The 21,738-nt window shown below is 44.6% G+C and overlaps 1 protein-coding gene across 1 annotated transcript in view; it reads left to right on the top strand.

Annotated features, from left to right (window-relative positions):
• Positions 1-1,608: 1,608 nt before the first annotated feature.
• The window catches only part of ABLIM2 (actin binding LIM protein family member 2), a 431,671-nt gene continuing 411,541 nt past the window's right edge, over positions 1,609-21,738 (top strand). Inside the window, exon 1 of the mRNA XM_029591702.1 lies at positions 1,609-1,796. Coding sequence (XP_029447562.1) covers positions 1,781-1,796 — 16 coding nt within the window. The 5' untranslated portion in view covers positions 1,609-1,780. The remainder of the gene's footprint in view (positions 1,797-21,738) is intronic.

Here is a 21,738-nt window from a genome sequence, read left to right as displayed (position 1 = left end):
CCAAAGCTGGACATGCATATAATATTCATTTTATGATTGTGGTTCCAGTCGGAATATTTATATCTTGCTTCTACAAATAGAAGGCTTTTGAAGCACACATTTGTTTGCAGAATTGTCATAGTTCTTTTTTCTTTCTTTTTATATACCAGCATTCAATCTGAGATATCGAGTTCAGGTACTGTAGGTATTTTCCTTATCTCCAGAGGGTTTATAATCTTAAGTTTTATACCTGAGGCAATGGAGGGTAAAGTGACTTGTCCAAGGTCACAAGGAGTGACAGTGGGACTCAAACCCTGGTCTCCTGGTTCATAACCCACTGCTGTAACCTCCTCCCTTGGTCCTGTAGAAAGCTGGATTTGTTGTGGGTTGTAATACTTTACATTAGAGCAATACAAGAATTATCCTAATGTGTTGTTGTGTATGAGCTTTTAAGATTATTTATTTACATGTATTTCTCACCAAACAATCACTTGCTGAATTACAACACTAATAAAATATTATAAAATACGTTAAAATGTTATAGAACAATAATGGGGTTGATATTCAAAGCCATTTATTCAGATAATTTTTGAATTATTAGATAAATGCCTACTTTTGAATATCACCGGCACTTATTCATCTAAATTTTAGCCAGATAAGTCATTACCTGGCTAATATTTGGAAGATAATGTAGGGGCATTTAGGGAGTGTCCAGGAGCAAAGAAGAGATAGCCAAATAACTTATGTGGCTATGTCCAGATGTAAGCAACAGGAGGTTTAAAGTTATCCAGAAGCGTGTTAAAATATGAATATTAGGATGTGTGGGAGGAAGCGTGGAGATATGGGGGGATAGTTTAATTTGTGAATGGTGTTAATTCTTGATTGTAAACATATTTTCTGTATTGGGCAGATTGGATGTTATGTAACTCACTGTGGGTTGGAAGGTTAGGGCAAGCAATCTAGCTTAATTAAATAAACAAAGCCCCTTCTTCAGATGAAATATCAATGGCCTCTGTTGGGGAAAAAATGGGACTTTGGAAAGGAAAAGCTTTGACCTCTTCTTCCTTCTCATCTGGTTTGTTCCTCAATTGTTTATGCTTTTGGTGAGCTCTTACAATGAAAATGTGCTGATGTGTGTTGTTTGTCAATAGGCCTCATTAATATCAATGGGGTGCAACGATTGCCGAATGGCTCCATTTTTTTTTTCAAGACCGTCCTGATTTCACCCTGATGAATGCACAGCTTGGCAGTCCCAGGGAAATCAATGGGGGAAAACAGGGCCATGCGTCCATGCCTCTAACAGGGGAGGGGGGTATAACCAGGACGGCGTCAGCCTAGCCTGAAATAGAGAGCCATCTGGAAATCCCAGGTTTTAAATAAAGTTCAGAGCTCACTCTGGATGGCACCCCGGCCAGTCAAGCATGTGTTTGTAGCTGTCGGGGGAAGTAACCTCCCACTGGATTCCCTGAGAATGTGAGAAGAGTTTAGGCCTGGAGGGTTCTATTTTTAAAAGATGGCAGCAGGAGCTAGCCTACAACCCTGGCAATGATGCAGCGAGCGAGCTGTGGGAGTCATCTGACCCTCTGCATGTTTCTTTCAAAGGAGAGCGGTGTGAGGGGAGGGGAGGAGTGCCAGAGCATTGCTTCGGTTTTCTTCTGCTTCTAGCAGTCCCTCTCCCACTCATTTTGTCTTGCGTCCTTTCACTGTGCACTGCAGCCCTTAGCACAGAGCCTAGGTAATAGGAGCTGGGAAATGCCCTGCCAGGATTTCTCCTGACTTTGTCTGAATTACTGCTGCTTGAATGCCTGAAGAAACAGGTAAGGCCCTGGGGAAGGACATGGTAGGGAGGCTTAGACCCAAACGTGACTTCTTTATGCCAAAGAAACAAAGTGCATGATGAAGGGGGTCAAAGACTCCTGCAGTGCTTGCCACTTAACCAGCTAAATTTAGCATTTGCATGCTAAATTTAGCTGGTTAAGTGAAGAAAAGAGAGCTGCAGCTTGCAATGGAATTAATCTGTTAGTGCACTATAAACATCGTTAATGCTTTCATCAAATTACGAGTAATAATTCCATAGCTTTACTTGCTGCCTGAAGATGGGACTGAATTTACTAGATTTTTGAAAAGCCGAAGACAGTTCTTATTGGCAAAAAGCAATGGTATGCAGCAAAGAGTTGGTCCAGCTTTCGAAGTCGGTACTGGCAACTTGTTTCTTTTGCAAAGGAAACTAAAATGGCTATATCCGTATTGCTATCTTACATATTTAAGATTCAAGAACATTCTTCATGATCACCAAAGCAAATAGCAGATTTGACACTGCTGTCAACAGCTGGGGGGGGGGGGGGTAATTTTAAGTCTGCCCGGTTTGGTAGACGGTCCCCAGGCAATTTCTACCTGCAGACTATGCACGTTGTCACTTTGCAAACTATCCTAGAAAAAAGTACCCACGCACATTTACACCTACTAGCGTGGCGCAGTTTTCTGGAGAAAATGCAAACCCCTCCACAGCTCCACCTCTGGGAATGCCTCTGGTCACTTTTAGTAAAAGTGCATGCACAGGGGTCCTAGGCGCATCCTTTTATCTGCTTATCGGGTGGACATTGTTTTACAAGCCCATGTCTGCAGATTGAGCACTCTTTTCCCCACAGAAATGGCTGTAGAAATCGCCTTCCCTAGTCCTTTTTTGTGTGTGTGTTTGACTTGGCAATTTCCTCTTGCTCCTGTGGTCTTCCAGGCTTAGGTGAAAAACCAGAACTGGGATCTGGTGCCCTGAGACTTCCATTTGCAATTACTCAGGGATTTTACCTCTCTTTTACATTCCCTCCAAATGTATTTTTTTTTTAAATTCTTTATTTATAATTTCAACATATATACAAGAATAACTTGTCCATATGAAAATTACAGATAGTAATGTAATATAAGAAAAGAAATTAATCAAACATAGAATATTTTCATTCAAACCTAATATTTTCTTACATTACTTCTGTATTTATAAAGTAAAATTAGGGATGCTTATAGATTTTGAGCAATTTTTAAACAAAATAATATATAAGTAAATTAGGTTTAACCCCCTAGTCTATCTCTATCTAACGTTCCTTCATCAACCCAGGAGTGTTTTTAGGTGTTCTGGATCTGTGAACTGATAATTATGTCCATCCAATTTAAGTGAGCACTTACAGGGATATCGTAAAATAAATTGACCTCCCCTTTCTATTACTTTAGGCCTTAGTTCCAAGAATTTTTTCCTCCTAGTCTGAGTGTTTTTAACTAGGTCTGGGTATATCCATATTTTATTACCGTAATAGGTTTTGGACCTATTACGGAAAAAATATTTCATGACCAAATCTCGATCGGTAATGAAAGCGAAGGTTACTAGCATCGTGCCTGTCTTACCCACAACTAACTCTTCTTGAGATTTCTCTAAGAAATCTGACAAGTCTAATGTAGAATCCCCATTTTTTCCACCCTCTACCCCATCTACTTTTTCTTTAACGGTTTGGACATTTTCTTTCGTCTTAAACGAGTTATTTATATAAAATGCTCTGACTATGGTAGGCATATTTTGTTCAGTAATGTTTAAGATTTTAATAACATACATCCTGAACAACTCAATGGGCGACACCTTACTAATGACAGGAAAATTTATTATTCTTAAATTTAAAGCCCGTGAGTTATTCTCTAAATTTTCTAACTTCCTTTGTATTTCATCTTCTGCCTTAATTTGTTGGACCTGTATTTTTTCTATCTGCTCTATACGCTGTTCTACCACCTTTATCTGTTTTTGCTGTGCTACCAAGACTTCTGAGTTATTTTTAACAGTTAAGTTTGTTTCATTAACCGCTTTAGTTAAGTTTTTTATAGAAAAGTCCAATTTTGTCAAAACATTCCATAAAGTGTCCATTGTTATAGTCGTTGGCCTAACTATAATTTCTTGAGTATGTTTTCCTTTTAGTTGTTTTAAAGGTTCTTTGGGTACGCACACAGGTGTCACATGATTTTCTTCTACATTTCCTTGTTCAATAATTGTTGGGGATTTTCTTGCCGATGCCTCATTGTCCTGTATAACTCCATTAGATAGATCCAGATTCCCTTCCAGGACCTGGGGAGTTTCTGGTAATATAAAGGATATATCCTTTTCTTTACCAGGAGGTGGTGGAACGTTTGGTGCTCCTGGACTTAAAGATATGTTATTGGTCAGTAGGGACAGGTCCTGCTCCATCTCTGCCCCTACAGCGACCCCCTCAACAGGAGTATTCAGCGGGTTAATCAACCAATCAGCTACCAACTTTTGGCTTTTCTCAGGAATAGGAGTACTAACGGAAGGCTTTAACTTTGCCTTCTGTTTTGTATGCGGCATCTGTGGTAAATTTACAGGAAAAGCCTAAGATGAGCTGTGGATTCCCTAATATATTTACTAAGCTTCCCTATGGGAGGATATAGGGATATCTGTTTATTAGTATTATTAATAATAGGAAGCGTACCTGCAAAAGAAATCCAATAATCCTAATCGCAATGGACCCAATGGACCCAGTTGGAGCCGGTCAGAGCCGTGCGCGCCTTTGGCGCGCGGCTTCGGCAGCGCGCCGTCGGCGACTGTGCGCCGTAGAAGTGCCGTTTAAGAGGTCTCCCACGGCTCCTCCTACCGCAGCTCTGCTCTGTAATTGGCTGTCCAGCAACACCGTCGGGGCAGGCTCCTGCCTACCCCCGGAAGTCTCTTTTCGTTGCGGCAGGGAAAGGTAAATTGGTGCAGGAAAAGGTGCTTCACACAAGTTCAGGTAATAATCCCTTTTACCTCCGGTTTGAATTCCGTAGAAGTGCCATTTAAGAGGTCTCCCACGGCTCCTCCTACCGCAGCTCTGCTCTGCAATTGGCTGTCCAGCAACACCGTCGGGGCAGGCTCCTGCCTACCCCCGGAAGTCTCTTTTCGTTGCGGCAGGGAAAGGTAAATTGGTGCAGGAAAAGGTGCTTCACACAAGTTCAGGTAATAATCCCTTTTACCTCCGGTTTGAATTCCGTAGAAGTGCCGTTTAAGAGGTCTCCCACGGCTCCTCCTACCGCAGCTCTGCTCTGCAATTGGCTGTCCAGCAACACCGTCGGGGCAGGCTCCTGCCTACCCCCGGAAGTCTCTTTTCGTTGCGGCAGGGAAAGGTAAATTGGTGCAGGAAAAGGTGCTTCACACAAGTTCAGGTAATAATCCCTTTTACCTCCCCCCTCCAAATGTATTTATTTATTTATTTATTTGTTTAAAGTCTCTTATATACCGATGTCCGTTCGCACATCGCATCGGTTCACATTAAATAAAAACTTTTGGGCGGAGCCCTTACATAAAACTGAAAATATACAGGTAACTATAGGGAGGAGCCCTTACATATAACCAGCGGAGAACAAAAACCAGGGGAAGGGTTATGGGTAGGGGAGATGAAGGGAAGGGTTAGGGGTTGGAGGGGTCATGGGTAGAAAAGCATAAACAATGAATTGGCTGACTCTAATGACCGTCCTTTGCCACAGTCATGTTCCATGCAGCTGGGATTCCTTCCAACACTGTCATTATTGGCCTCTCAGGTGATGCCATAGCACAAATCGTAACTATGAGCCTCCCCCTCCACCACAGGCTGTGAACACTGCCTCTGCAGCATCACTATCCTCTGCCAGCCTGGGGAGCAGAAGAACCAGACCAAGGATTAAACCCAGGTGGCCGCCAGCAAGTCCTTCTTCTTACTTAGCTAAATGCAAGGGGACAGCTGCAAAAAAATAAATCTTGGAAGCAGTATTTTGTTCAGCTTCACCTACACAATATTTACTCTTCACTTCCAGAGCATGGGGAGAGGATCCTCTGGCCCACCACTCCCTGTCTTGGTTCTCACAGGGCGTGGGCTCCCCGGTTCTGTGCTCACCGTCTCTGCTCCTGCACACATGCTGGCGGATAGCCCAGATTTCTCTCCTCCTGTCATCTCCCTGGGTTCCTCTTGGTTCAGACAAGGGAAGAAGGGACACCGTGCTGCAGGATGGGGTTTTCTTGTCTGTCTACTGCTCATTTGGGCTGTGGGGAGGGGAACTCCTAGCCACTGGTGGGCTCTCTTCTCCTCGGTGGGTTGCATGCATGATATCACTGGCTGCTGACTGTGGTGGTCTTTTTTTTTAGTAGAAGCTCTAAAAGCTACCTCAGATACCTTTTTGCATTTTTTTTTATTGCAAATACTACAGTTGTGCCAATATATTGTTTTGTCAAACTTTGATGTTTTCTTTTTCAAAAAGAGACTTCAACCACATCAGCAGGGCAACTAGAAGTGCCTGAAAACTGCACACACACAGAACGGATGAGTTCCATACTAGAATACAGCTTGCAGGTTACATTTTCAATAATTTACCTAACTACAAAGTTATGGCATCCACAGTGATGCAGCTGGGGTTTGCTCCTGCCCTTTAGGCCCATGGATGGGGTAAGTGGTTGGGGTCCAGAGGAGGCCAGAGTTGGGGATCTGGGGGGAAACTTTTGTGGTGGTGGTGGTGGTTGTGGCCATTTCAAAGCAAAGCAAAAACAAATCATTTTTCTTTGTTTCCATTTCTTTTGAAAACAAAATGGGAACGTTTGTTCCAAATCAAAGTACATCTCTAGCATTGTAGGATAAAGGTTGAGAGAAATTATGAACTGAATAAAATGTATAATTCTAACGAGGCTTTTTTTTTTTTTTTTTTTTGAACAAGTGACAAAATTCAGTAAAAGACCAATTCAGCCTCCTGTGGCTGGAGCGTATCTGCCACATGGACAGGATGCATGTGCCAAAAAAGCCATATTGATCGATTGGATAGAGTGCATCAGCTTTTCCTGGCATGTAGTCCCCTTGATGTGAAGGAGATGTGTGCCAGTCAAGGGAGCTGTAATTGTGCCATAATGCATCAGAGCGGAGCCGCAAGCCCCCGGTTTAGTTCAGCTGTGAGTGAGACGCTCGCTAGGTGGGGGAAGTGCCAATTGTCAAACTGCTTGCAGAAATGCACACCCACAGATTTTGCAGCAATTTTCAAAGGGAAAATCTTGGCTTTGAAAATTGCTTAGGAACTTTGTCCTTCCTTTTTTGTGCAGCTACGTCCCCCTCCTCCAGTAAGTGTTCATGCACATACGTTTGCATATTTACAAGCGGGCATGTGCATGCAAGGCCCTCTCCCACCCCGTCCCTGGAACGCCTCCTCTCACTACACGTAAAATTGCCAGCTTGGTGGCATCTTGCTCATAATTTGACCCGCACATAGCGGGTAAAGAAACCACAGAAATGGCTTTGGAAATTGCCCTGGCAGTGATCTTCCTCGCTCACTAGGATTTCCACCCAAGTCTGCCTCTCTCATGTTTTCCTGAACTGGTCAAAAAAATGTTTTGAAAAACAATTTGGGAAGATCTGGTCTAAAATGTGACATCTAATGCACTTCTCAGTGAGTCAGGAGTCTGTCCTTGTGCATTTTATAATGTCTGATTACGGAGCCAGGGTGATGAAAAAGGCCTAAAGACAGAGAAAGAGCAAGAAGCATAGCTGCTCCTGAAATTAGCATGAAAGGATTTAAAATAATGAAAAAAATAAGGGAATTAAATGCAGAAAATGTCTTTGGAGAGAATATAAACGATTGTGTTTTCTGTGGTAGTCATCTTGAACATGTAGAAATGAGAATCAACAAACAGGCTGGAGGTTACAGCTTTTAAAAAGCCTTTGCATTTTATTGTATTTTATTGAGATTGTAGCTCAGTAAAAAGTGTCCCCTACAACTTGTTTGTTGATCCTTATTTCTATAGTGGAATGCAGAGACATTTTAACCACTAGTTGGTTTTTTTTCCGACCTGGCAACTTCCTCCTGTTCCTTTAGGCTTCTTACTCAATCAGAATCGGCCTCTATTGGGCTGACATGCCTGAGCCTCCCTTCCCAGCTACCCAAGGATTCTTCCCCTATTTTATTTCCTCCCAACTCACTACAACAAGAGTTCCTTGGCCAGGGGCCATGCGCTAGGGCTCCTTCCAGAACCTTGCAATCATAGACCTATATAAGAATAAAAGACTTCCCATACTGCATCAGACCAAAGGTCCATCAGGCCCAGTATCTTGTTTCCAACAGTGGCCAATCCAGATCACAAGGACCTGGCAATCCGGCCACTAGGTGTCACTGTTGCATAATGCCTGAGAATCCAAGGGTTGTGTACACTGCCTGAGAGCATCCCCTTCTCAGGCCAAGCATGGAAGCAGAAGACCTGATCCAGGAATCAAACCCAGATCTTTACATGGCAGTGCACAGCCCTGTTACTGAGTTACCAGGTAAGCTAATTACCAATGTTCTCTATAAGCTGCATGGGAGTCCACTACCTGCATTTTAACCACCAGGTATGCTGCAGCTGTATCATGTTTTGAATCATGCGGGGCAGACCATGCACAGATCAAACTGCTAAATTGTGGCAGCACGCCCTGCAGTTAGCATACAGTTTGCAGACTCCAGTGCAGCTTCCAGGGAACATTGCCCATCATCTATTTTTGTCTCTTGGTGCTATGATTCTCAGTATTCCTCCAGTTCTCACCACTACTCTGTCAAACAGTTTTGTTCTTTGAAATCATTAGATATAGTCACCCTGAGGTGTCTCTCCTTATCTTGTACCATTCTCTTGGATTTCTTTAAATAAGTCTTCTTTTTCTTCAACTCCTTGGCCTTCAGGCTCTTCAACTATGCGACATTACTGGATGCCTCCTCGCCAGGCAGCGCTTGACTGCGCTTCCTGTTGGCACAGACCCTAGCAGCCACATCAAGAGCAGGTGCTGGGCTGGCGAGCACACTGGGTTCAGGCCCGGGCTTAGGTCCAGCAGCAGAGCAGGCGCAGGCCAGCAGTCAGTACCTGGTAAGTGGACACTTCCTCGGACTGCTGGGCCAGCCTCTCCTGACAGCCAAGGACCATAAATCAACTCATTGACATCAGAGGATATTGAGGGAGCAAGGGCTGTGATAGGCTCTGGGCCTAAAGTATCTTCTCTGGCACTCACAGCAGGATCCCTCCTCTTCTGCAGCCTGCCTCCGTGTGAAAGCCCAGTATATGCTATGGGTAGAAAAGCAAACAGGGGCATGCACTGCATCCCTCTCTAACCTGCTCACTTTTTTTTTTGTTTTTTTTGCTCCAGCTACCAGCCTGTAGCTCATGCCAGGATTTGCACAGCCCTGATTTTTATGACTGCCTTCTTTATTTTGGAAATGCTGCTGAAAAATGAAGCAGGTACTTGCACTAGAAGTAAACCTGCAGAGACAGGAGAGGAAACATAATGTCAATCATCATGGGCAACACCTATAAAAGACTCTTTGTGCCAGGATCCAGCATTTCTTTAGAATGTCGGTGGATTGATACAGGGATGGAGGCATTAGTAGCTCATGAGTAGGAAAGCCACAAGTAAGGTATGGCAGTTTCTTGCCTCATAAGTAACCATTTTCATACATGCCATGAACAAAAGCCATTTCACTTAAAACATATTTTAGATTAATGCTTGTCTCAGGCTGTTCTGCTTAGTCAAAGATCTGTTGCATCATCCCATTTTAATTCCAGAATGATGCTTGATATTCTGAATCAAATAGAGAAATGTGTGCAGTACTTTCTGGGAGTTTATTTAAAGTGATTCAAAATACCAAAATCTCTTCAAAACCCGTAAGCATTCATGTTTCTGCAGTGTACCCTTAGCTTATGTCTGCTAAGTTTGTTGGTCAAAAATCACAATTTTTATATTGAATTATTTTGCAGTAAAATGTATTTGGTCCCATACATTTAAATCAGGTTATATATAATCATGAGTCCCTAATTCCCTTTTTTTGTTTGCATTTAAAATTTCTTATGCGTGCATAACATTTACCTTTCCTTGAATTGCCCTTTTTGTTCATCAGTAGCTCTTGAATCATAGGAATCTCCAAGAATCACCCAAGATAACGCTATGTTTCAAGAAGTCTCTGTGTCAGGGGGTAAAGCACTGCAGAGGTGTCACTCGTTTCAGCTGGATAGAAAGATATAAAAATCAAAATGAAGCACACACGTTAGGGACAAGGGAACAACTTCAAATTGCACCGTTATTACAAGGTTACTGGCATAAAAACGTTCATTAGAGGGTAATGGCGATAGCTCCAAGTAACGTACCACGATGCGGCATTGAAGCATTTAAATATTCTGCACGCTGTTCGTTAACGTCATCTCATGAGCGACATCCAGCCGGTCTCTGGTTGATGTTTTTTTGACAACTGTCAAATTGGAGATCGCTCATGTGATCACATTAGCGAGCAGTGTATAGCATATTTAAACGCTTCAGTGTCGCGCCGTGGCGCATTACCTGGAGCTATCGCCGTTGCCCTCTAACGAAGGTTATGATGCCAGTAAGCTTTTAATAACGGTGCCATTTGAAGCTGTGCTCTTGTCCTTAACATAAACATGTGGGTGTTTCATTTTGATATCTTTCTATCCAGCTGAAACGAGTGACATCTCTGCAGTGCTTACCCCTGATGCGGAGTCTACTTGAAACATAGTGTTATGTTGGGTGATTCTTGGAGGTTCCTATGATTCAAGAACTACTGATGAACAAAAAGGGCAATTCTAGGAAAGTAAATGTTTTACATGCATAAGAAATCTAAAATGCAAAAAAAAAAAAAGAATTGGGGACCCATGATTATATATGACTTGATTTATGTGAATGGGAGCAAATAATCAGCTTTGCACTCACGTGTGTTCTGATGGTCTACAATACTGCATTATGATGTCTTTCTAACAAGCAATATTAAGCTTAATTATGAATGCTTGAACTTTGTATCACATATTGTGTGCATTCATATATGTGACTGTTGGTTTGGTGATTTGCTATCTTCCTGTCTGATATAAAATTAAAACATTTTTGCAAGTAAATGATAATGAGGAGAGAAAAAAAATGCAAATACAAATCCATTGCTAATTGGATTTCTGCCTTTCATATTTTGAAAGTGTAATTGTGGAAAGGGAACTGATGCAGCCCCCCCCCCCACCCCATCTGATTCGGTACCTAGATGCAATTATGCATGTGCCGCTGGCACTATGGTGGTGGGATGTGGTTAAATTATCACCTTAAATTTTGAATAAATATGGCCGAGAATTATTCCATATCTCAGTGGCAAAGAGTCATCAATATCTGGTTAGACATACTGACTCTCCATAGGCCCTTTGGGGGCTAATTTCAAAGCTATTTAAACTCATAAAGCTGGATTTTATTTGCAGAAATGACTTTAGTAAAATAGCCTGGGGATACTGTGTGCATGAAAATACACATGTACCTCTGTTACGCATGTACTGTTACACAAACTGCAGAGAGGCATTCTGGGGGACAGAGTTGGAACTTGTGCGTGTGTGCACTCACTTAAATTTAGAGCTAGGTGAGAGGGTAGGAAGGAATGGGGCAAACCACTTACCACAGAACTCCTATGCGGTGGTTGTAGTGGTAATGCTCCTGCTTGCTAAGTCCAGCAGGGTGATAGATCAATGTGGCATTTTTTGTTGTACTTAAAAGGAGAAGCATTGCAGCATTTTTCTTTGTTTTGTGGTTTCCAGTATTGCTAGTGGGCTACATCTCGTTGCCTGGTGATCCAGGATAGGAAGGAGGAATATACCTCTCTAGTCCATGGCCTGGCTGCTGAGGTTGCCCTAGGCTTTTCGCAATTTGTTTAAGGAAGGATTTTATTTTTTGGTGTTTGCCTGTGCAACTCCCTCTTCCCTTGACTAGAGGTCACTTTCCCAGTCCCATAGAGCACTGGATTCACTCATCCGGAATGGGGGAATTCTGTCTCTGGTTCCCATGGATTGGGGGAAGGCTTTCCTGCATGGACAACTGGGCAGAGGTTACCTCATACAAAATAAATAAATACCCAGTCCACACAAGGTTGGTACTCCAAGCAAGCAAAACAGTTTACTTACAAGAATACTTGGTTTCAGCTAGTACAGTGGTTCTCAACCTTTCTAATGCCGTGACCCCGAAATACAGTTCCTCATGTTGCGGTGACCCCTCGCCCCGCCCTCGCCTCGCCCCGCAAGGGCGGGGCGAGGGCGGGGCTTTGGTCATATGGGGGCGGGGTTATGGATGGGGTTGGATTTTAGTGCATACTTATTTATTATGACATTTATAAACAGAACCACCATTCCTCATAAAACAATTGCTGCTATTGGCACTGAAGCCCATTCTGCTGCCTCCTCTGTGCAGGCCCCGTGGGTTTCCACTTCCTCCATGTTGATCTCGTACATTGTGAGATCCGCCATAGAGAAAGTGCTACTCTTGCACATTCCCAAAGATTACATGTACCAATCAGTAAAAAGTAATTTATTTGTTTTTACATCTGCTTCCCTTTATTTTTTTGCCATTTCCTTTTATATTGCCTTTTTTTGTTTCTTTTCTCTCCACCTGTCGTCTTCCCTCAAACACACAGTCAGGTTCTCATTCTCACATGCATTTCTCTCACACACACACACAGGATCTCACTGTCACATGCTCTTTCTGTCATGCAATCATTCATACACACAGTCTCTCACTGGCACAGGCTGTCTGAGTCTCACACACAGGCTCTCTCACACCCCCACATGCTGCCTTGCTCAAGCACAGGCTCTCACTGTCACATGCTGTCTCTTTCACACACACAGAGGCTCTCACATGCTGTCTCTGCAAACACACACAGTCTCTCAATTCACTCTCACACACAATCTCTCAACTCATCTCATACTCGCACACACCTCTCTCTCACCTCTGGGCCTCTTCTTTACGGGTTGCCACAGGATGGGCTCTGCAGCGGCCCTAGTCTTCCCGCCCCGCTGCTCTTCTTTTGCACGTGGCTGACGCGCCTCCTCCTTCCTGCCCGTTCGGCTCCGGCAACATTTGTCTTCCGGGGCAGGGCGGGCAGGAAGTACAGTATTTTTCGCTCCATAAGACGCACCTGACCATAAGACGCACCTAGGATTCAGAGGGGGAAAATTAAAAAAAAAAAAAAATTGTGCTAAACTGGCTCTGCGTCTGGGCGTCTTATGGAGCAAATTAGGGGAGTGCATAGCTTTTTTTTTTCTCCCCATTTTGTTTTCGGATCTGGGGAGGGCCATTTCGGTCCACTCCCCAGATCAGAAAACTCTGGGAACCCCTCCCCCCCAAAAAAAAAACCCCATCCCACACTTTAAATTAACAACCCCCACCCTCCTGACTCCCCCAAGACCTGCCGACTTAATTTACCACAACCCCCCACCCTCCTGACCCCCCCCAAGACCTGCCGACTTAATTTACCGTAACCCCCCACCCTCCTGACCCCCCCAAGACCTGCCGACTTAATTTACCGCAACCCCCCACCCTCCTGACCCCCCCAAGACCTGCCAAACGTCCCTGGTGGTCCAGCGGGGGTCCAGGAGCGGTCCGGGAACGATCTCCTGGGCGTGGGCCGTCGGCTGCCAGTAATCAAAATGGCGCCGACGGCCCTTTGCCCTCACTATGTCACTGAGACCGACCAATAGCAGCGGTCGGTCCCAGTGACATAGTGAGGGCAAAGGGCCGTCGGCGCCATTTTGATTACTGGCAGCCGACGGCTCACGCCCAGGAGATCGTTCCCGGACCGCTCCTGGACCCACAGTAGGAGGAGCACCGCGACGCGCTCCCTTTTGGGGTTGGAGGAGGCAGGTCTCCAGCTTTGCCCTGCCTCCCCGCAGCAGCCGCGGCGCCGCAGACCGGCAAAAAACCCCAACGGCCCGGTACTGGTCTGCGGACCGGGCTGTTGGGGTCGGTCTGCAGACCTGTTTTGGTCGAACGACCAAAACACAGGCGACCCCTGTGTTTTGGTCGTTCGACCCCCGCCGGGGTCGCGACCCACAGGTTGAGAACCGCTGAGCTAGTACAAAGAAAACAGAGTAAAACAGTGTATAACCCTGAAGACAAGCACATAAAATAACGAAAGGATCTGTCTCCATATGGTAAGGATCAGACCATGTTGGAAACAGTGGGGTTGAGTATTTTTTCCTCTGGCTGGTAAGAGAGGCCATTACCTATCCTCCCCTCTATAAATCCTGTACCTCCATAAACAGGGCTGGCCATAACTATCTCCAATGAGTCACACCACACAAAAGGTGCCAGCAAAATTCTCAGCCTTTATTATCTGAGGTGCCCAGCCAGCAACTATCAGGTTATACAATTTTTTTGCTAAATTTCTCAAATTTCATGGAGAGCAGTCAGAAAAACTTGCCTACAATAAAATCATCTGGTACCCCAAGGATCACAATACCATACTCCCAGTTCCCACTTGAACAGAAATTAGACCTTCCTTATTCCACCTCCTCATAATTTCCTCCCATCTCTTCACTTTCTCCTCTCTTCACATTCCGAAGACATTGTGCGTTCATCCCTAATTAACCCCTCACATAAAACATCATTTCCCCCATTTCTCTTTTCAGTCATTACCACTCAGGGACATGTGGTTAACCTCCCTAACACCTCTTCCACACCATGGATCTCCAGCTCACCCCCCATATCATACACACATCTTCACCTTTTCCCACTAAATGAGTTACTCACTGACCAGATAGCAGACACCACCTCACTCCTGATCCCGGTCATTTTCCCAGTGGTGTGCAGGCTTCTCCCGTCTTCATCACACTCTATATCTCCATAGGAGCCTTCCTCATATTGGATCAACCCCTTCTCCTTATTTCTGGCCTTTTCCTCAGAGGGATCACCTCTTAGTTCACTCCTTTGCTCTTGGCATTCCTCAGGGGAAGGAATCTCCTCTCTGTTCCCTTTTCAGCTCTCGGACATTCCCTCAGGAGGAGAAAACTCTTCTTCCACCCAATAGCCTTGGACCTCTTCCCATTGGAGGGGTCCCCTGGCCTCAATGGCCTCAGGCCTCTTCCCAGTGGAGGGGTCCCCAGGCCTCACCAGCCCATGAGCTGGCAACACCAAGACAATTATATCTTGGAGGTTCATCTCTTTCCCAGTTCCATCCTAGAAAGGGCAACCCCTGCCAAACTGATCCAGAATTTATACCCTCCTAGGCTGCCAATCAGATCATCCCAGTATTTTAAGGAAAACCCTCAAAAGTGAAGTTGCCAAGGGATTTTAAAATCTCTTCATACCCCACAATGTAAACTATGGCTCTACATTACAACAACTCCATCCAGTGGTCACATGATGGAAATGCAGGTTCTATGAACAATTTTTCATAATCCCTCAACAGAAGAAATTACTGGATCTCCTCCACCCAAAATAATATCTTGTACTACTAAAATTGCAGGGGACACAAATTTGGGAGTCTCCTCACAAGCAGAAATAGCAGAAAAAAAAAATCCAAGTTCAGAAATACAAAGTCCAAAACTCTTCTAATTTAGTCTCCAAATTCCAACACTTTAATGTCATTACAAAGGTTATGCCTCTGTTCCTTACTTCCCAGGCCGTCTGTGGTCCCAGTAACAAGTTACAGAGTCTCACTTGAAAGATTCCAAATTACAGTGTTTGCAAAAATGGCCCAAAACAACGTCTTCCCCTTCCTTCAGGCAGTGGAAGTTTCCCAGTGCCTAACCTGAACCTCCAAGACAGGAACACAGCCTTTTGCTTTTCTGCTGGCACCTCCTCACTTGCTTCACTTCCCCAAACTTCTTCTAGACTCCTCTGAGTGGCCGTAAGAGCACCAGCTCCAAACTTCTAAAATATCCCAACAAAACTCCCAATAAAAAACATCTCCACCCTGTGCCTCGAGGGAGGCATTTTCATACCCCAAAGAATTTCCATCCACTTTTTGGGGAAGAACTACCTTGACACTCAAATCTCACATATACCCCTTGAACTTCCTCTGAACCTTCTTAAGAGAAGAATACACATTGCAAAAGATAGGAGAACACTTCAAAACCTCTTTTGACCCTCCAAGCTGGAAGATTCCACATTTTAACACATAGGCCCAATCTATTACACTGCGGGTTCACAGTAGTGGCCAAGCAGGGGCCATACTTATCTCCCCTAGTCCAGGTTCAATGAGGGAAAAAAAAAGGTCTCCCTACTTCTGGGAAGGATTAGGATGAGAGAAGGCCTACTGATTTCATCTCACACATTATAGATTCACAGTGTTGACTTTGGTAAGAGTGACTGAGAAGTTTTGTGAAGATTTGGCCTTTTTGTTTGGGAGGAAGATTTTTGATACCATGCTTCCTGTCCAAAAAGGGGGAAAGGAGAATAGTTTCTTTCCCTGGTGTAGTCTTGGTGTTGCGGAGGTGGACCCTTGGCCCAAGGTGGTGTTGGAGCCACCCATGGGGGAAGCCCCCACAGGTCCCCACCGTCGGGAGGCGAGGCCGAACGAGAAGCGGAGGCCAACTGGAGCTTTGCCAATACCAGCCCTCGTTCCCTGCAGGTTGAGCCCTTGGGTGCCGGGGCCGGCTGGACTTAGGTGGGTTTCCGCGTGGTTGATCCCAGAGCGGGTGCCCAAGGCAGGGTGACAGGAAGCAGGGGAGAGGCAAGATTCAAAGCCGAGCTGACTGGGGCAGAGGCAAATACGGGCCGAGCTGAAGACGAGGCCGGGTTCCAAAGTCTGGACAGACTGAAGCAGGAAGCACGGTGAAGAACAAGGTTAAGTCCAAACTGTAAGTTAGGCAAAGCCTAAGACAGGACCATGTCCAAGCAAGGATCAGGACAGACAACTGATAACAAGGTCAGGTTCAAGCAGAAGTCAGGGCAGGCAGCTGGAGACAAGGTCAGGTTCAAGCAGAGGTCAAAGCCAGGGAGATCTGTCCAAAGGGTAGAAGGAACAGGAACAGATACAAGAACGCTGGAACAGGAACTGGAACAAACAGCAACAAAGCACACGACATGAAGTGTGGAGACCTGTTGCCAAGGCGAAGTCTAAGTGGCAGGGATCACCTTATACACGGAGGCTGAGTGATGTCGTCATCATCCGGGGCCACAGGAGGCTTTCCCACCGTGATCCTTTAAAGTCAGGGAAGGCTCACGCATGCACGCCTAAGTGTGGAGACCTGTTGCCAAGGCGAAGTCTAAGTGGCAGGGATCACCTTATATACGGAGGCTGAGTGATGTCGTCATCATCCGGGGCCACAGGAGGCTTTCCCACCGTGATCCTTTAAAGTCAGGGAAGGCTCACGCATGCACGCCTAAGTGTGGAGACCTGTTGCCAAGGCGAAGTCTAAGTGGCAGGGATCACCTTATATACGGAGGCTGAGTGATGTCGTCATCATCCGGGGCCACAGGAGGCTTTCCCACCGTGATCCTTTAAAGTCAGGGAAGGCTCACGCATGCACGCCTAAGGCGGACAGGCCAGAAACTAAGAAGTGGCGGCATCTCCCTGTGACACATATGGGGAGACCCGACCGGGATGGGAGGCGCCCGCAGGGACACCGGAGGGACCTGGGAGCACAGGCGTGTAGGTGGCTGCCTACTGCTGCCAGGGAAGACGGGCCAGGTCTGGGACCTGGGCATCGGGGGTGAGCCCGCAGCTGGGAAACGCAACACTTGGAGCTTTCACCTGATAGATCCCATTTTACCATCTGGGGAGGAAAACTAAGAATAAGATTTTTTTTTCATCTGGCCCCCCACCAGATTTTGTGCCCCCGGGAAAAGAGAAGATTGGGGAACTTGGAGAATTTGCAGAACATCTGGACCTCAAGTACTTTTGGGAAGGGGATATCCACTATATATAGGAGAACCCTGACCCAGATGCTTCCCATTCCATGCCCTGGAGGGAAAGTTTATTGTAGGACACCAATACTGAGGAACACTTTCACAGAGAGAGACTGTAGTAATTAGTGTGGAAATGAGCTCTTCGTGCTGCAGTGTAGTTGATGCAACCTCATAGATGAAGCTAATAACAGTAGCTTGCACATTTATAAATCCTAACAACTTGTACTATTATACAGGCAAAATAACAATAAACTCTACTACAAGCCTCCTGAATAATCATAGCTAACTCTAGCACAATTTACTTGACTGTAGTTATGAATGACTGCTTACCTTAATTGTAAACAGTTTCTTTAGCTTCAGAGCATAGCAGAGAACTTCCTCCATCTTGACTGAGGAAACAGTGATCTGCCTGCACATGCCCCATACTGCCTCCAGCTCCTCATTGTGTTTGCGGCCCTTAAAGAGACAGCACCCGATTAGCAGTCCTTCAGCGTCACAAGTGATAGTTTTGATATTGTCAATCTTCTTACTAAAGGTGGGTTACAATAGCATACACATAATGCAAAATAAGTTGTATGAAAATATTAGCCTCTAAGAATTTTCTGAAATGTAGTAATGCTTTGTTTCAAATTTGCCCAGACAGATGCAAAGTCTGTAGTTGCCTTTACCCATGGGCTTTGCACCAGATCTCAAAGGGAAAGAGCGCATATAGGTTCACTTTGAAAATTTACCCCAGGAAATACTTTTTTCCTTGAACATGACACACGTAGATTTGAAAAATTAATCTATTTCCATCTACTTTTTACCCAGCCCAAAGTGTGCATGGTGCTGATCCCAGCATGTACTTTCAGCCAGGTACAGCATTTACCTGAGTAAATGGATTCTGATAATTGCCTTCCCCATGCATAGCCTGGTTTGTTATTTTTAGAAATAATCAGTGCTATTATACTTAATTTCCATTAAGCTAGAAGTGAACAAGGAAGGATAGAGCATGTTTACTTCATGTTACTGACTTGTGGCCCTCACCAAGTCTATATGGGACCCTCTTGAGATTCATTGACTTGCTTTACTCAGTGAACAGCCTGAAGCAAGTCCACAGGAGTTATTAGGGATACTATTAGGGATTAGGGATACTAACAATGGAGTATTTTACTGATTTCTCATATTGATTTTTGAAAAGTAATAGAAAATCAAACTTTTTTTCAAAAAATATTCATTGTTGCATATATACTGCTCAAGGGCTTTCCAATGAGGTTATTGAAATCAGATAAAAATTTAGAAGGATTTCATTGAACAAACAGGATGGAATGACAGAGAATAAAATAATTCTTGGAAAGAAATATTGCATACAGTACCAAAGACTGTTAAAATTGAGAATTCATTTTAAAAAAACATTTAATTTGGGGATTGACAACCAAAATGCTAGACCTGAAATGGCTTTACAGACAATAAGTTTTGATTGAGTTAATGGCAGCAAGAAAAGTGATCCTCATCAAGGGCATTAAGAAAACCTCCACCAGAGTTATCACTGTGGATTTCATTAATGTCACGGCTTTGAAATGGTGAGTGTTGATATCGGGTTAAAGAAAACCAGGAACACAAAGCCCTTCGTACTGGCATAGGGAAATTATGAAGACGTGTTGCCCTTTGAGATAAAAGCAAAAATGCATCAAATGTTTTCTGAAGGTGACTGCAGAAGTAAATGGCAATCAAATGTTGAAGGCTGCAATTGAGAAGAAAGTTCATGAAAAGGGATTTGCAGATCCTACAGGAGCGGATCATAGGTTTAGTGGATAAAAAATCATGAATAGTAGTGTGGAATGAGATGATATTGTTAATAAAACAGAAAATTCAGGCAACTCATAACCTGTTTTGTAGAATATAAGAGCACCATTTATTTATTTTTATTTATTTAATTTCTTTTACTATACCGATGCTCAAGACTAGGTCTTATCGTACCGGTTTACAATGTAACTGAGGGGAAACCAATTAACATCAAGGTAGAAAGTAAAGTTACATTAAACAGGGAGCGTAAAACCTGGGCAATGGAAGACAGTACAGAATTTAAACTAAGAAACAATTAGAGAGAGATAAATATATAATCAACAAAAACTATAAGATACATAAACATAGATTTATCCTAGGCAGTTATTAGCATGGTATGTCCAGTGGGAGAAGGAAAGGGTGAGGTTGGGTGGGGGGGAAGGGGAGAGGGAAAAGAGGGGGGGTAGGGATTGGGGAGGGGTGGGAGAGTGAGAGTCATTGATGGTTGAGGAGATCCTTCAGCGGTAGGCTTCTGCGAACAGCCAGGTTTTCAATTTCTTTCTGAATGTTGAATGGCATCTGAGCAAAGGCACTGTTCATAGTTGTAAATGTCAAATGTTATTTGTGCAATTGAAAGCTTTGCATGGATTATTACATAGATTGTAGAATAAAAAAAAAAATTCAAATGTTACTGCCCACTTCCTGCAACTGCCCCTCATATCTAAAACTGGGGGTCTCACATGCCACACAGTCTTCACTTTTAATGTGGATCTTTTATTTTTTTTTTTCGTTCACCAGTAACACAAATACAGTACATGGTCAATACTGCCATCAATCTCTCTGCCTTCAAATGCAGTGCTTCTCTACAGATATCTCACTAATTTTATGTGGGTCCCAACTGTGGGATAAATGTTTCCTACTGAATCCTTAGGTGGAGACAGATTGCATATGAAATCCTTTATTAAATTAAGTGCAGCCTCTTTTTATATGTCCCATGTTATATTGTACTGCTATACACTGTGCTTAATAACTTTCCTAATTATATTTCGAGGAAGACAAACGAAGATCAAGGAAGAAACATCAAAGTTATTATTTATTTATTTATTATTACTACTATTGGAAGGGCCCATCAAAAATGACAGCAGCAAAACTGCCTATACAATCACTCTCCTGACCCCCATCCCCACCCCCCACAACATCCCTTTTCTCTCGGCAGATGGATGATGTGTGTATTTGGCTTCGTTGACAATTTAACCTAAAATACTTTCATTCTCCCTCCTGCTGCTTCTGCACTCAATCCAATTTCCCTTCTCTCACAGCCTCCTCTTCTCTCCTCCTCCCCTTCTTTCCTTCCTCTTCCATCTGCCATCCTCCCCTACTCCTCCTTTTCCCCTTCTCCCCTTCCTCTTCCCTATCCCCCTCACCAACCTTTCCTCCTCCCTTTTCTCTTCTCTTGTTCCCCCTTTCTCTCCCCTGCTCTCCTACTGCTTTCCATGCTCTTCTCTCCCCTCCCTTCTTCCGCTGCTCCTCTTGCCCTTTTCTCCCTTCCTATCTCTTTCCTCCTTTGCTATTCTTCCTTCTCCTCTGCAATTCTGGTCGCCGCATCTCAAAAAGGATATAGCTGCACTGGAGAAAGTGCAGAGAAAGGTAACCAAAATGATAAGGGGCATGGAAAGGCTGCCCTATGAGGAAAGGCTAAAGAAGTTAGTAGAGATGTGAATCGTGTCCTCGATCGTCTTAACGATCGATTTCGGCTGGGAGGGGGAGGGAATCGTATTGTTGCCGTTTGGGTGTGTAAACTATCGTGAAAAATCGTTAAAATCATGAGCCGGCACACTAAACCCCCCTAAAACCCACCCCGACCCTTTAAATTAAATCCCCCACCCTCCCGAACCCCCCCCCCAAATGCTTTAAATTACCTGGGGATCCGGCGGTGGTCCAGAATGGCGGCGGTCCGGAACGGCCCCCTCAATAGAATCGTGTTGTCTTCAGCCGGCGCCATTTTTCAAAATGGCCGCCGCAAAATGGCGGCGGCCATAGACAAAAACGATTCGACGGAGGAGGTCGTTCCGGACCCCCGCTGGACTTTTGGCAAGCCTTGTGGGGGTCAGGAGGCCCCCCCAAGCTGGCCAAAAGTTTCCTGGGAGTCCAGCGGGGTTCCGGGAGCGATTTCTCGCCGCGAATCGTTTTCGTACGGAAAATGGCGCCGGCAGGAGATCGACTGCAGGAGGTCGTTCAGCGGGGGTTCCGGACTGCCGCTGAACGACCTCCTGCACTCGATCTCCTGCCGGCGCCATTTTCCGTACGAAAACGATTTGCGGCGAGAAATCGCTCCCGGAAC

The sequence above is a fragment of the Rhinatrema bivittatum genome, chromosome 1 (assembly GCF_901001135.1).
Source record: "Rhinatrema bivittatum chromosome 1, aRhiBiv1.1, whole genome shotgun sequence".
Lineage (NCBI taxonomy): Eukaryota > Metazoa > Chordata > Amphibia > Gymnophiona > Rhinatrematidae > Rhinatrema > Rhinatrema bivittatum.
The sequence above is the reverse complement of the archived record's forward strand: the minus strand, read 5'-3'. Positions and strand labels throughout refer to the sequence as shown.